The 13,503-nt window shown below is 37.9% G+C and overlaps 1 protein-coding gene across 4 annotated transcripts in view; it reads right to left on the bottom strand.

Moving 5' to 3' along the window:
- GABRA3 (gamma-aminobutyric acid type A receptor subunit alpha3) overlaps positions 1-13,503 on the bottom strand; it is a 196,996-nt gene that overhangs the window by 8,254 nt on the left and 175,239 nt on the right. For all 4 annotated transcript variants that reach the window (XM_033135444.1, XM_033088249.1, XM_033087481.1 and 1 more), the window contains exon 9: positions 5,732-5,943. In XM_033135444.1, coding sequence (XP_032991335.1) covers positions 5,732-5,943 — 212 coding nt within the window. The remainder of the gene's footprint in view (positions 1-5,731; positions 5,944-13,503) is intronic.

Raw genomic sequence — 13,503 nt, 5'->3', positions numbered from 1 at the left:
GGCTTAGGATTCTAGATTGGAAATCATTTGTCCCTCCGATTGATGAGATTTCCTGCTCCACTATCTTCCAGCATCCAATGCAGTTGAGAAGTCTGATGCCATTCTGCTAATAATTTCTTTGTAGATAACATTTGTTTTCTCCTCAAATCTTTTTAGACTGTCACTTTATCCCTGATTTTCTGAAAATTCATGTTGATGTGCCTTTATGTGAACTTATGAGGACACTTTCAATCTGGAGGCTTATGTCTCCATTTGTAACAAGTGTCTTGTATTAGTTCTTTAACTTCCTTCAGTCCCTTTTCTCCGTTCACTGCAGCTTCTGAGATGGATGGACTTCCTGGATTCCTCCCTAAGTCTCCTAGCTTTTCTTTCTCTCTCTCTCTCTCTCTCTCTCTCTCTCTCTCTCTCTCTCTCTCTCTCTCCTCCCCTCCCTCTCTTTGCCCTGCTTGTAGGGAGATTTCCTCCAGTTTATTTTCCCACCTCTCTATTGAAAATTTTATTTTGGCAATTCTTTTTAAGAGCTCTTTCTTTTCTCTTTTATATTAGCATTATATTCCTGTTTCACAGATATGATATATTTACAAATATAAGATACCAGTTAGTTTTGTTTTTCTTAAATACTCTTTAATTCCCTAAATTTTCTCTCTTCTCTCCAAGATGAGTTGGTTTTGAGTTTTGGTTTTTTGTTGTTGTTGTGTTTTTTTTTTTTTTTTTAATTTTTGCTTTTCTCTTTCACATCGCAAACTTCACTTTGGTAATCCTTGCTGTCTCAATATTATTTGGCAACATAAAATATATCTGTCTCTGCTCAGTGTCCCTGAGCTGGACTTGTTGATTGGTAGACTATGATTTAAGACCATCAGTTGGAAGCAAATCACTTTATGGGGTATTCCCAATATGTAAAGGACTTTTCTTTGGAGACATTCAGCTTCTTTAGAAAGAAGAGAAACTTCTGCTGTTCCTCTGGAAAGTATACATCTGGCTGCAGACATTTCATGTTGGGCAGGCTCTGAGGTCTTAACTACTCTGTACACAGACTTTTAACCAACCCCCCTAGTTGTTTTATTCTCTGCTGTACCTAGCACCTCCAACACTGAGTTTCTCTGGGGTTCTATCTTATTCCAGATTGCTAAATCAGTTCTTATTCTCCTTCCACATTTATTATTCTAAAAAATGCATTAAAACTCTTGTCTAACTGCAATCCCTTCTCCAGTTCTCCTGGTGGCTGTGGGTTTATACCTATTTTATTTTTTTACTCTCATTGTAGTGGGATCTTTAAAAGAAGCAGTGCTAAACATGAAGTCGATCCTCAGAAGCCCACACGTCATCTATTTTTCAGAGTGTTATCATAAGCTACGTTTTTGTCTTCATTTGAAAATCAAGTTATGTCTCCACCTGTTCCTTCTTTTCCTTTACAATATCCCCTGTTACATTTTATCTTATTCTTCATCATAGTACAGATTGGAAATAGATTTTTAAATCATTTATATTATTTTTAAACAGTTTCATGCTTACCCATTCTAGCTCTATGAAGTAAATAAGGTCTAATATGTCTCTCTAAAGTAAGAAAAGAGAAACTAAAGTAAGTTAAGATTAAATTCCAACATTTTTACTTTCAATGCACTTCATTTTTGTTTCTGTGGGTCAGTGGTTCTCCGTGTTCGTTCCTTCACATTGTAGCAGTGTAGACAAAGTACAGCATCCTCACATTAGAGTTCCGTTTTTATACATTCCATAGGTTTTTTTTCCAAATCTCATAATTAACTTCTTTTAGATAAATAAATTGACATCAGAGAGGGACTAAGAAGGAAGACTGAGATCATCATCTTTGCAGAAGAGTTTCAGACAATTTTTTTTTTCATTTTCAGCACTCCTTGGAATTGGGAAATGGTCATCATTTTTGACATGTACAGCCTCTTAACAATCTACTCTGGTTTTCTCTCTGCCTTCACACCACCCACATACTTCTTCTCGGACAGAAAAGTACAAATCTATCACATTTTTCACAAGACATCCCTGATAGCCCTTCAGAAATCTGAAATGAGCAATTATCATTTGAGGCATTTCTTCCTCCTCCATTGTAGTAACAACCAAACTGGAACAGTGTGTTTAAACTTGGCCCAACCAGTACAGAATAAAAAGAGCTTCCCAACTCACTTACTTTAGGTAATTCTTAACTGAATCTCCAATCAAATTTGCCTTTTCGAGAGTTATATCACATGGAAAGCTTACATTAAATTGGCTTCCCCCTATATCTCAGCATCTTATTTATAATATACAATTATTGTTAAGTTTTTCTATCCCAGAACTATTTCTCTATCTATGTGTAAGAACTTGTTTGATTTAGCAAATGTTAATCTTTAGATTTTAGCCTGTTCTCTCAAACTTCAGAAATTTTTTGATTCATAATTCAGAAGATACTCCTCTCCAACCAATGTTCACTAATGGCAGCTTACAAATTTGAAACTGCTGTCTTATATGTCTTCATTTGAGTCGTTGATGATCACATTTAAGAGGGTCAAAGATGAAGATCTGTGGATTATCACAGGGACATCCATTTAGGTTGATGTCCACCCAACTGTCAATTCTATTTGACTTCAATTGATCAACCAACTACATCGGCCTAAGTGTAATATTTTTTCAACTGCTGTTTCTTCTTCATGAAGGCATAGTTTAAAAAGTTATGCAGATGTCTTGATAAAGTCTATGCTATTTCCTGTCACCAGTCTAGCAGACTTTTCATACAATTTCTTAAGATTAGTTTGGCATAATTTCTTTTTAGTGAACTCAGGCTGGATATCAGTAATTAGTGCTAAGTGCTTTTAAAACATCTATTTAATAATATAATCTAGGGACCTTTCAGTTTAATATGTCAGAGTGAGGACATCTTCCCTTTCTTCTCCTCTCTGGAACTAACCAAAAACTACTAGGAAAATGAGACAGAAACCAAAACTCCATCTTTGATGAAACTTGAATTTTTAACCCTGATCCCCCAAAGTAAAAGCTCCCAAATACAGTAAAACTTGGATCAGGGTGAAGAAGACACTGAGGATGCCTACTGTTCTGGATTTTAGGCCAAGAATAGAGTCCTGACACACTGGAGGCACGATCTGAGGAAACAAATGGCCACTGTTTTGAAACAAATCAGTTTTCTGGCTGGTAGTGAGAATAGCCTGGAACATGGTTTGGCCACTACATAATGGCAGAGGAGGTAGAGACTGGAAAAATGAAAGGATATAATACTACACACACTCACAGGCATACACCCCAGCACCATACACAGAGGGCTTTCCTTTGACCAAGGGAAATTTCTTGCTGGTTAGAAGCAGAATTACAACTACAAGGAGGCATACTCTTAGAATTTATATAGACAACAGATCGTGCTCAAACTACTCATTCTCAAGTATTCACTCTCAACTACTCACGACTACCCTACTCACTCTCTCAGTCCCTCTGCAAAATGATACTTTCATACAAAGCAGGGCTAGTAAAGAACTCTTCTAATGAAACTTCAAGTAATAACTGAAAACAAACTAATATGGTACTGATGCAAAATATGTTGCAAAAAGGAGGGAAAATAACCAATAAAGGATTGTGGAACAAGACACAAAACAAACATAGGACAGATTAAAAATAAGTCAGCAGAGATGATAAAATTAATGTAAGGATAAATAATACTACCACAGAAATGAAGGTGAATAGACACTCGTGAAAATGGTCACAGGCATGGAAGACAGGCTTGAGAAAAATGAGCAAAATGAGAGTGAAACATTATTAGAGCAAAGTGGTAGACAGAGAAGACAAAGTTCTATGATATGTATAATTTGTGCTTCTAGGAAGAGAACACAACAAAGATGTGTTTCAGGAAAGCTTTCCTGAAACAAAGACAACTGTGAATCCTTTGGCTTAAAGGGCAAAATGCTGTCCTGGGAACAATTCACACAGATGGATCAAGATATATCCTTGTAAAGCAACTGGAATTTGTAAGTAAGAGAAACATGCACATTGGCTTGTAGGCCATAAAATCAAGTCCCCTATTATGTGAGAGATTCTCGGGCTGGTTTTAAATTTCTCCATAACAACATTCACTGCTAGAATTGAGTCTAACCATCAATGTCTACATGGACACCAGAGAAAGAGAATGTGACCCACGAACTGTAAAATAGCCCAACTATCATTCAGGTATACACACAACTGACAATTTTACACATGCAAGATAGTAGGAAATATGGTTCTCAAGAGCCTTTCTTAAAGAAACTTCTAAAGGATAGCCTAAGGGAACCAGGCAATGAATGGGAAAATCAATAAAGGACTATTTTGAGAAGAGAGCCCATTTAAATGCAGAACTATGACTAATCAACTATAGGAATTATGGCTGCATAAAAGCATGTAAACGACATAAAACTTGACAATTCAGAAATAGTAGTATAACAAACAAAACTTAGGAGATGACACAGGGAGAGAAGGCAAAAGGTGGGATAAGTATACCAATTTCCTTCTATCTTGTAGTGGGTAAGGGGTCGACAGACCCTGTTCATAGCTGATAAATCAAGTATTAGATAGGTAAATATGCTTTAAGGACACAAAGGTAACAAGTAGACTAAGTGTAATAAACCAACCAAAAAATTCCTATGGTAGAGTAGCTGAAGTAGAAATACGATTATTTCTTCATGATTTGTAGCAAAGAGTTAATAAATTCTATCACAATAAATAGCTAAAATCTATTCTAAAATTTTGCCAACTCATCCGTCTGTATTCCATGGAAGATATATCTTTTCCTCCAGTTTGAAAAAATTTTTCATTATCTTTTCTCCATGATTCTTCAAAGTACTGGAATGTTTCTGGGATCACATCTGCCAGATTTTTTTTTTCATCTTTGGATAATCTTCATCTATATCTAGAGATCTGAAATCTTTTAAATCAGCCAAAGACAACAATTGAGTGCACTGTATTCATGTTTTATTCTTACCAATTCCAGTTGGTTTATTTTTCCTATCCATCCACCAATCCAACTAAATTTGTTCTGTTTTTACTATAAGTCAGATGCTGTAGAAGGATGCTGGCTAGTTAGAAAGATGATGCAGACAAGTCTCTGCCCTCAAGAAGCTCAGACTAGGGAGTAGGCAAATAACTCGAATACAATAAATGCTTTTAATATCAGGGGCAACTTCCCCACTCTGCTCCCCCAAAAAAGCTAAAGCTATCTGGATGATTCTGGAAAGACTCTATGGAGAAAATAGCATTTCATCTGGGTCTTAAAGAATGAGTAGGTCTTCACCAGGCAGGAAAAAAGAAAAGAACGTTCCAGGTAGAGTTAAAACTAAACAAAGACACAGAAGGAATGATGATCACTGGCTTGACTGTATGGGAACATACTGGAAAGTGAGGGGCAGAGGTGACCCTAGAGATTGTTCACGGGGTTGAAGACAGAGTCCACTCTTCTGGGTGACTTTGTCAGTACAAAGGGGGTCCCCTGGAGTCTAGCAGTATCGCACTTAGGTTTGGTCCCTCACCACAAGACATCAACCCTCCACAATACCCACCCTCCTTTCTTTGCCCCCAGCAAACACTCCACATTGCCAGGAAGCACTCCAGTTGAGAACTGGATTGATCACCCCAGTGAATAGTACACAGCCCTGGCCAGTTCCCACAAGCTGCAGGCTACCCACTCCTGGTTCCAATACAGTTCTCGCAGGGAGTGCTTCCCAGCCCCCATCCTTGCTTATCTCACCTTCATCTCCAGGGCTTCTGGCACCTTCTTGCCTTCCCAAGCCCAGCTCCGTTTGGTGAAGTAGTTGACAGTGGCAAATTCAATCAGCGCAGAAAATACAAAGGCATAACAGACAGCTATGAACCAATCCATGGCCGTCGCATATGCCACTTTAGGTAAGGAGTTTCTGGCACTGATACTCAAGGTGGTCATGGTGAGAACAGTGGTGACACCTGGGGAGAGAGAAGAGAAACAGGTGCCCCTTTCAGACATTTACAGCATGTCTGATGAGATCACCAATTTCCTACTTGAAAGGAGGAGCTATACCCCACTCAAACAGCACCTTTCAAGTGAAAACCAGAGAATGTCAAAGAGGGGTGGTTCTACCCCACCCAAATTCTCACAGTAATAGGAATCTCCAGTACAGCATTTCTAAAACTTGTCCTCTAGCCTCTGCTTAAACATTTCCATTGAAAAATAGGTAACATTTCATCAGAAGAGAGCATTTTAATTAGAAAAACCCACCTTATGAGCTGAAACCTGCCTTCCTCTAGCTCCTAGCCCACTGACTGATCTCAGTTCTTTCTCTGGCAACACAGGAAAGAAAAGCCTGTTCCCTCCTCTCTGGCCACAGTTCCTCACGAATCTGTTCATCTCCAGAATGAACACAGCCAGTTCCTTCTCTTGCTTCTCCTCCTCCCTCATTCTGGTATTTCTCTTCAGAACAGCCCAGAGCTGAGCCCAAGACTCAGGACATGGTCTGAGGTCAGTAGGATATTCACGTCCTGAACTGTGGACACAACTCGCCTTAATAATGCAAAAAACTATTGTGGAAAATGGTTCTTTAGATGCATCACACTCTAGGTCCTAGTGAGCTTCGTGGACAACCAAAGCTACTCCAATACTTATTTCTTGTGAGTTTTTGCCAAACCACAACTTGCGTTTAGATCAATTGATTCTTTTTCTTGGTATTATTAACCTAAACTTAAGGCTTTCCTTTATTCACTTTTAAATTCTATTTTATTTTTTTCTAAGCTGTTCATATTTTAGATATACAGATGAGCTATACAGGGTTGTGGTTAACAGTATGAGCTTTAGAGTCAGACTGAAATACTGGCAATCCCACTTACTATGACCTTGAAGAAGGTGTTTTATCCCTTCAGCCTCAGTTTTATCATGTGGAAAATGTGTGTCATGATACCAGACTCAGAGATTTGTTTGGGGTCCGGTGAGATGATGTTTACAAAGCCTACGGCACAGCATCTGGCACATGGTAATCACTCACGTAGTAGCTTCTATAATGAACATTAATCTTATTTATAGTATTGTCATATGTTTAATTATGGTAGTATAATTATAAACACATTTTAACAATATTGTGATAATTTTATAATTGTTAGCAACAGTAGTCTAGTCTTGAATACCTACACTAGAAGTTAGAAGTCCTGAGTTCTGCCACTTACTTGCTTTGTATCTTGGGCAATTTCCTTAATTTCTCTGTGCCTTCATTCCTTTCTATAGCAATATAAGTGAAAACCCAGACTGGCAAAGTCTCAGTACAGTTTCAACAGACACCCTAAAGGAGCACCAACGCATAAACTAGGCCGAGCGTCATCAAGTCTGATTAGCAAAAACACCGTTTTAAGCCGTGTCAGGATTCGGCCGCAGGGCTGGTGCCTATTAATGAACGATCTGAATTGGTGGCCTTGTAAGCTCTGAGAATGGACCAAAGGCTCAGTAACCTGCTGACCACACTGAGCGAGGAGTAATTCATGGGAGAAACAAGTCGCCACATTTCTGGTTATGAGCGGATGTGGTTGTCCCCTTGTCACATCCACAGCAGTGCGCCAAATGTGTGGACAGAGAGAACTACACTGAAACACAAGTGTGTCTGTGCCATATTTCAGCAGAGACTTTTAGAGTGCTAGCCTGTCGGGCTTAGAACTGTTATTGTGTGACAAGCTTTTAGCGAGTCCGAGCTGGGAACACTCTCAATAAAGCATTTGGTACACTTCACAGATGGACAAAGAGGTTTGGCATTTTAAAAGAGATCCAGGCCTGCCACTCAGCACTTCTCTTTCGAGACGCTTCTGCATAGTTTTTTTGGTGACTGCCCCGCCTCACTTCCTTTGAGAGCTTCTAAAAGTCTAGTACACTTCCTTGATAACACACGTCTGTTCCACCAAACCGGGGAGTTGCCTGAGAGCAGGGGCCGTGGGTGGCACAGCACCACACTGTGTTCCTATCAGAGTGAATAACGCCCTTTTCCTATAGTAACTATAGCGCTGTTCTTTTTATAATATACCGTATTTCCCTGAAAATAAGACCTACCCCCCAAATAAGCCCCAGTTAAGATCTCAGCCAGATGGCCTCATTGAGTATGTTATGACGATGTTCCAGAAGAAGATGACGTGACTGTAATTGAATAAATGTAGATTGTTGTACATGAAAAAAAACTAGGATATCCCCTGAAAATAAGCCCTAATGGAGCAAAAATTAATATAAGACCCGGTCTTATTTTCGGGGAAACACGGTAGTTCTGCTTTCCCCCAACATTAACTGTCTGTTCTGTGTCTTGCAGAGTTAGGCCCTAGGGATACAAAAACTCAAACATTTCAGACTGCAGCATTCAAAATGAGCACTCACTCTTCCCAGGAGACAACCTGAGTTAATCATACTTCAGAAACCTGTTGAGCTCAGATACCACCACAAGGAAAAGGCTTTTTGTGAATTCACTGTCCGTCAGGCTTACTCCTGTTTTACAAATTATATTACCGAATATGATCTAGTCCCCCATTCCTTCTTTTTTGTTTTCTTGGATAACAAAATTTTATTCTAAAAATATATATCAGTGACAATGAAATATCAAAAGCTGGTCATTGTAATAAAAAAAAAGAGGAATTTGGTTGTTGTTTTTTTTTTCTGAAAAATACAAAATTATCGCTGTAATAAGCTGCCACTCTCCTTGATCTGTATTTGAATTATTCATATGATGGGTATACAACCTTTCTCACAAACTCTTCTAACTCGACAACTCTGCTGCTCTGACAAGCAAGTTCACCTATTTTCTCAACCGCTTCTCCGAATGCATTCCTCTTTTGATCTTAACTGAAATCCGACTTGCCTATTGAGTGTACCATTTTGGTTCTCAAAAGGTGGTGATCTTTCAGAATCAAGAGTTCAAGAGGTAGAGGTCCATATTTTCCTTGATCTCTATTACTCCTTAGACCATTGCACTATCATATCATAGTTATGTGGTAATCTGTGCTCCGGTGATATTTCTACTATCTGGTGATATCCCTCTTTACCCTTTCTCATAAGCATCATCTATAGAATCCTTCCATCACCCCAAAGGTTCCTTTGAGACGATTCCATTCTTCCTTCGGCCCCAGGTAACCACTTCATTCTTTTTGTAATGCACTGCTGTTTTCTTTCACTGTGGAGCAGATTGTTCCCCCTAGAGTTCATATAAATATCATACAGTATGTACTCATTTGTGTCTGGCTTCCTCCACTCAGCATAATATTTTTTAGGCTCTATTCATAGTGTATCTATATTTAGTTCATTCCTATTAATTTCAGAGAAGTATTCCATTGTATTGATATAACATAATTTGATTATCCATTCATCTATTAATGGACATCTGGACTGTTTCCAATGTTCAAGTGTTATGAATAAAGCTGCTGGGAGATTTACATAGAAGTTTTTGTACGAGAATATGCTTTCATTTCTCTTGGCAAACACCTAGGGATGGGACTACAGGATTGCATGATAAGCATATGTTTAACTTTACATGAGACTGACAAACGGTTTTCTAAAGTGGTTGTTAACCATTTAACATTCCCATCAGATGTATGAGAGTTTCAGTCAGCATGAATCTTTGACTTAGGAAAATTAAATATTAGTTGGTACTTATACATTTCCCTGACAATGAAAGTCCTCAGAACGTTTCATCTCCATCTCAACTTATACAGATTGCGTTATGGTCTAGTCTTTTATTCTAAATACATTTTATACCCAATAAGCCACTGTTATCATTTTATACATTCAAGTCATTTAGCGTTACCCACATATTTATTATTTTCATTCTTTTAAAGGGCATCTTAAACCTTCCTTCTGGGATAATTTTGCTTTTGCTTGAAGACTGCCTTTAGTGAGGGTTTGATGATAATGAATTTTTAGTGTTTCATGTTTTTCTCTGAAAATGTCTTTGTTGTTTATGTTGGAGTCAGCTGGTAGCCTGTTGATGATTATGACTTTAAAGGCAATGTACTTTTTGCCCAGGCTACTTTTAAGATTTTTCTATTTTATTTTTTCCCCATAAGTTTCAATATAATGTCTCTCTGTTTGTATGTCTTTTAATTTATCCTACTCAGGTTCATAGGGCTTCTTGTAATTGTGCCTTTATGCCTTTCATCAGAGTTGGACAGCGTTCAGCCGTCATCTCTTCAAAAATTGCTTCTGTACCATTCTCTCACGTATCTCTTTCTAAGATTCCAGTTATTCTTAGACCTCCTCAATAAATCATATGTTGTTTCTCTTTCATGTATCTTATACATTTTTGTCTTTCTGGGCCTCATTCTAGTGTCTTCCAGTTCATGGGTTCTCGATTCAACAGTATCTAAACCACTGAGTTTTTGGTCTATATTTTTCAGTTTTAGCATTTCCAATGTGATTGCTCTCTCATGCATGCTCGCTCCCCACACGCCATTTATATGAATGGAATTCTCATGTTTCTTTCATCCACTTAAACATATTCATCATGACTATTTGAAAGTTTGACATCTCAAATATCCGTAGTCCCAGTACATCTGTTCTTTTAAATTGGGTTATACTTTATATGCAATAAAATAAAAAGTTTGTACATTTCAAAGTGTTTGGGCAAAGGTATACAGTTGTATAACTACTATCCCAGTCAAGATGTAGAATACTGTACTACACCAGCAAGTTCCCTTATGCCCATTTGTACTCAATCCACCATCCCAGAGGAACACACTATATATCCCCGTGACTTTTAAAAAAAATTATAGTTGACATTCAATATTATTTTATATTAGTTTCAGGTGTACAGCGTAGTGGTTAGACATTTATATAATTTATGAAGTGATCTCCTGATAAGTCAGCTGACACCATATAGTTTTTGCTCTGCTATAAAAATAGAATGAAATCTTACCATTTGCTACTACGTGGATGGACCTAGAGGGTATTATGCTAAATGAAATAAGTCAGACTGAGAAAGACAAATGCCACGTGATCTCATTTATATGTGGAATCTAAAGAACAAAAGAAACGAAAAAACAAAACAGGAACAAACTCATAGATACAGAGAACTGATGGTTGCCGGATGGGAGAGGGGTTGGGAGGCTGGGTTGGAAAGGTGAAGGGATTAAGAAGTACCAATTGGTAATTACAAAATAGTCACAGATGTGCAGAATACTGTATGGGGAATATAGTCAATAATGTTGTAAAAGCCATTTTAGTGTTTATTAAGTGATGTCTCCGTGTGGTTTTAATTTGCATTTCCTGATACAAAATGATGTTTACTATCTTTTCATGTGCTTATGGGCATTTATATATTTTCTCGGTGAAGTGTCTGTTCATGTCATTTTCCAATTTTTCAAATTGGACTCTTTGTATTTTTATTATTTAATTGAAGGAGCTCTTTATATTTTTGCAATAGATGCTTTGTCAGACCTGTATACATATAAAATATATTCTCCCAGTCTGTGGTGTGCCTTTTCATTTTCTTCATGTTATGCTTTGATAAGTGGAGATTTTTAATTTTGATGAAGTCCAATTTGTTCTTTTTTCTTCAGTTATCACTTTGTGCACTAAAGAATTTCTGCCTTCCAAAGGTTGCAAAGATATTGTCTTACATTCAGTTCTAAGAGCATTATATTTTTAAGTTTTTATATGTAAGACCCTGATCAATCTCAAATTACTGCTCTGCAATGCCATCTGTGTCATACATCAAGTTTTTATATACCTGGGTCTACTTTTACTCTCTCTGGCATTTCATTTATTTATTTTTCTTTTTCCTTGTGCCAGTAGCACATTGTCTTCATTACTACAGCTTTTTAATCATTTTTGACATTTTGTGGAGCAAGTTTTCCACTCTGTTCTTCTGTAGGAGGATACTGGCTATTCTTGGCTCTTTGTTCTTACATATAAGTTCAGCAATCACTTTTTAAATTAATGTTTTTATCTTGGAGGCTCACATCACTCCAGTTAGCGTTTGTTTCTTACAGCTGTTATTAACTAATTACTACAAATTGAATGGCTTAAAACAACAGATATATTCTCTTACAGTTCTGGAGGCCATAAGTCAGAAGTCAGTTTTACTGGGCTCAAGTCAAGGTGTCAGCAAGGTTTTACTCCCTCTGAGGCTCTAGGGGGAGAATCCAATGTTGTTTCCAGTTTCTAAAGCTGCATTACTTGGCTTGTGGGCCCCTTCCTCCTCTTTCAAAGCCATGAGCACAACATCTTCAAATCTCTCCTGCTTCCTTCATCACATTGTCTTATGCTCTGTAGTCAAGTACCCTCTGCTTCACTCTTATAAGGACGCTTGTGATTACATATAGGGCCCATCAGATAATCCAGGAGAATCTCATCTCAAGGACCTTAATTCAGTTCATATCTTCAGTCCCTTTTGCCATATAAGTTAACACTCACAGGTTCTAGGGGTTAGGACATGGATACACGTATCTTTGGGGGCCATTGTTCAGCCAACTGCAGTCCTAATTCTAACCCTTAACTTCCTTTAGGCTCCAAGCCTTTCTTGTGTAACCTTAAATCTCAAACTCTTACTCACCAAGACTACTAGTAGTCTATCCACCCATCTTTCTGCTATAACAGTATCAGCTCATGTGATGAACACTCCAGTTTTTAGTTCCTTCTTCAATTTTGGTCCCTGAGTATTTCTTTTAATTTCTTATGTGCCCAGATATTTAAAAAAGAATGATTTCTATGTGTGTTTCAGCTAGCCTTTCTAGGATTTTGTTAAAGAAAGATTTTTTAGGGTATCTAGTTTGTTGTATTTTCAAAAATGGGCATCTTTCACCTGCTCCCATATAGATTCTGCTCCTTCCACTTCACTAGAACTGTTTTTTTTTGTTTGTTTTTTTTTTAAGATCACTAACAACCAAGCAAATCACCATACCCAACAGACGATTTCTATCCGCATCTTACCTAAAGACACAGTAGAATTCACCCCGGTCATTATTCCCTGCTTCTTGAAACACTCTCCTATCTTGTCTTCCATGATATCACACCCTTCTGGTTTTGGGGTTTTTTTCCTCCCTACTTTACAGGTTACTCTTTCTCTTTCTCCATTGCTGTCTCCTCCTCTAACTGACCTAAAATGCTCCTTCTTTCTGAAACATCATTTACTTTGTAACTGCACAGTATAGCTTCAGGATATTGGCAGGGAATATTGACCTTCTGCGTGGGTATTCAGCACATCAAGTCTATGAGTCATAGCCACCGTGCCATGGAGGCAGTTCAGTAGACTCAAAGAGTTAATTAATGTTTATCTCCTGAAAAACAGGCAGAAAATGTTTTCTATGCTGTAAGTCGCCCAGGGAAAAGTGCTAATGATATGCAAGTCTCTTCCTAGACATCAGTAAATTCACATGGAGGAAAATTTCTCCGATTGTAGGCACTATTGAAAAACCCTTCAAACTTGTGTAGCCTTTACTGAATGTCAGATAATTCATACTTCCAAAAAGACTAGACGGAAGCAGCAAAATTAGATGCACATACCAAACATGGGTCATAAAAAAGCCCCCAATCTA

This window comes from Rhinolophus ferrumequinum, chromosome X, assembly GCF_004115265.2.
Source record: "Rhinolophus ferrumequinum isolate MPI-CBG mRhiFer1 chromosome X, mRhiFer1_v1.p, whole genome shotgun sequence".
Lineage (NCBI taxonomy): Eukaryota > Metazoa > Chordata > Mammalia > Chiroptera > Rhinolophidae > Rhinolophus > Rhinolophus ferrumequinum.
This window is presented reverse-complemented; position numbering and strand designations above follow the sequence as displayed.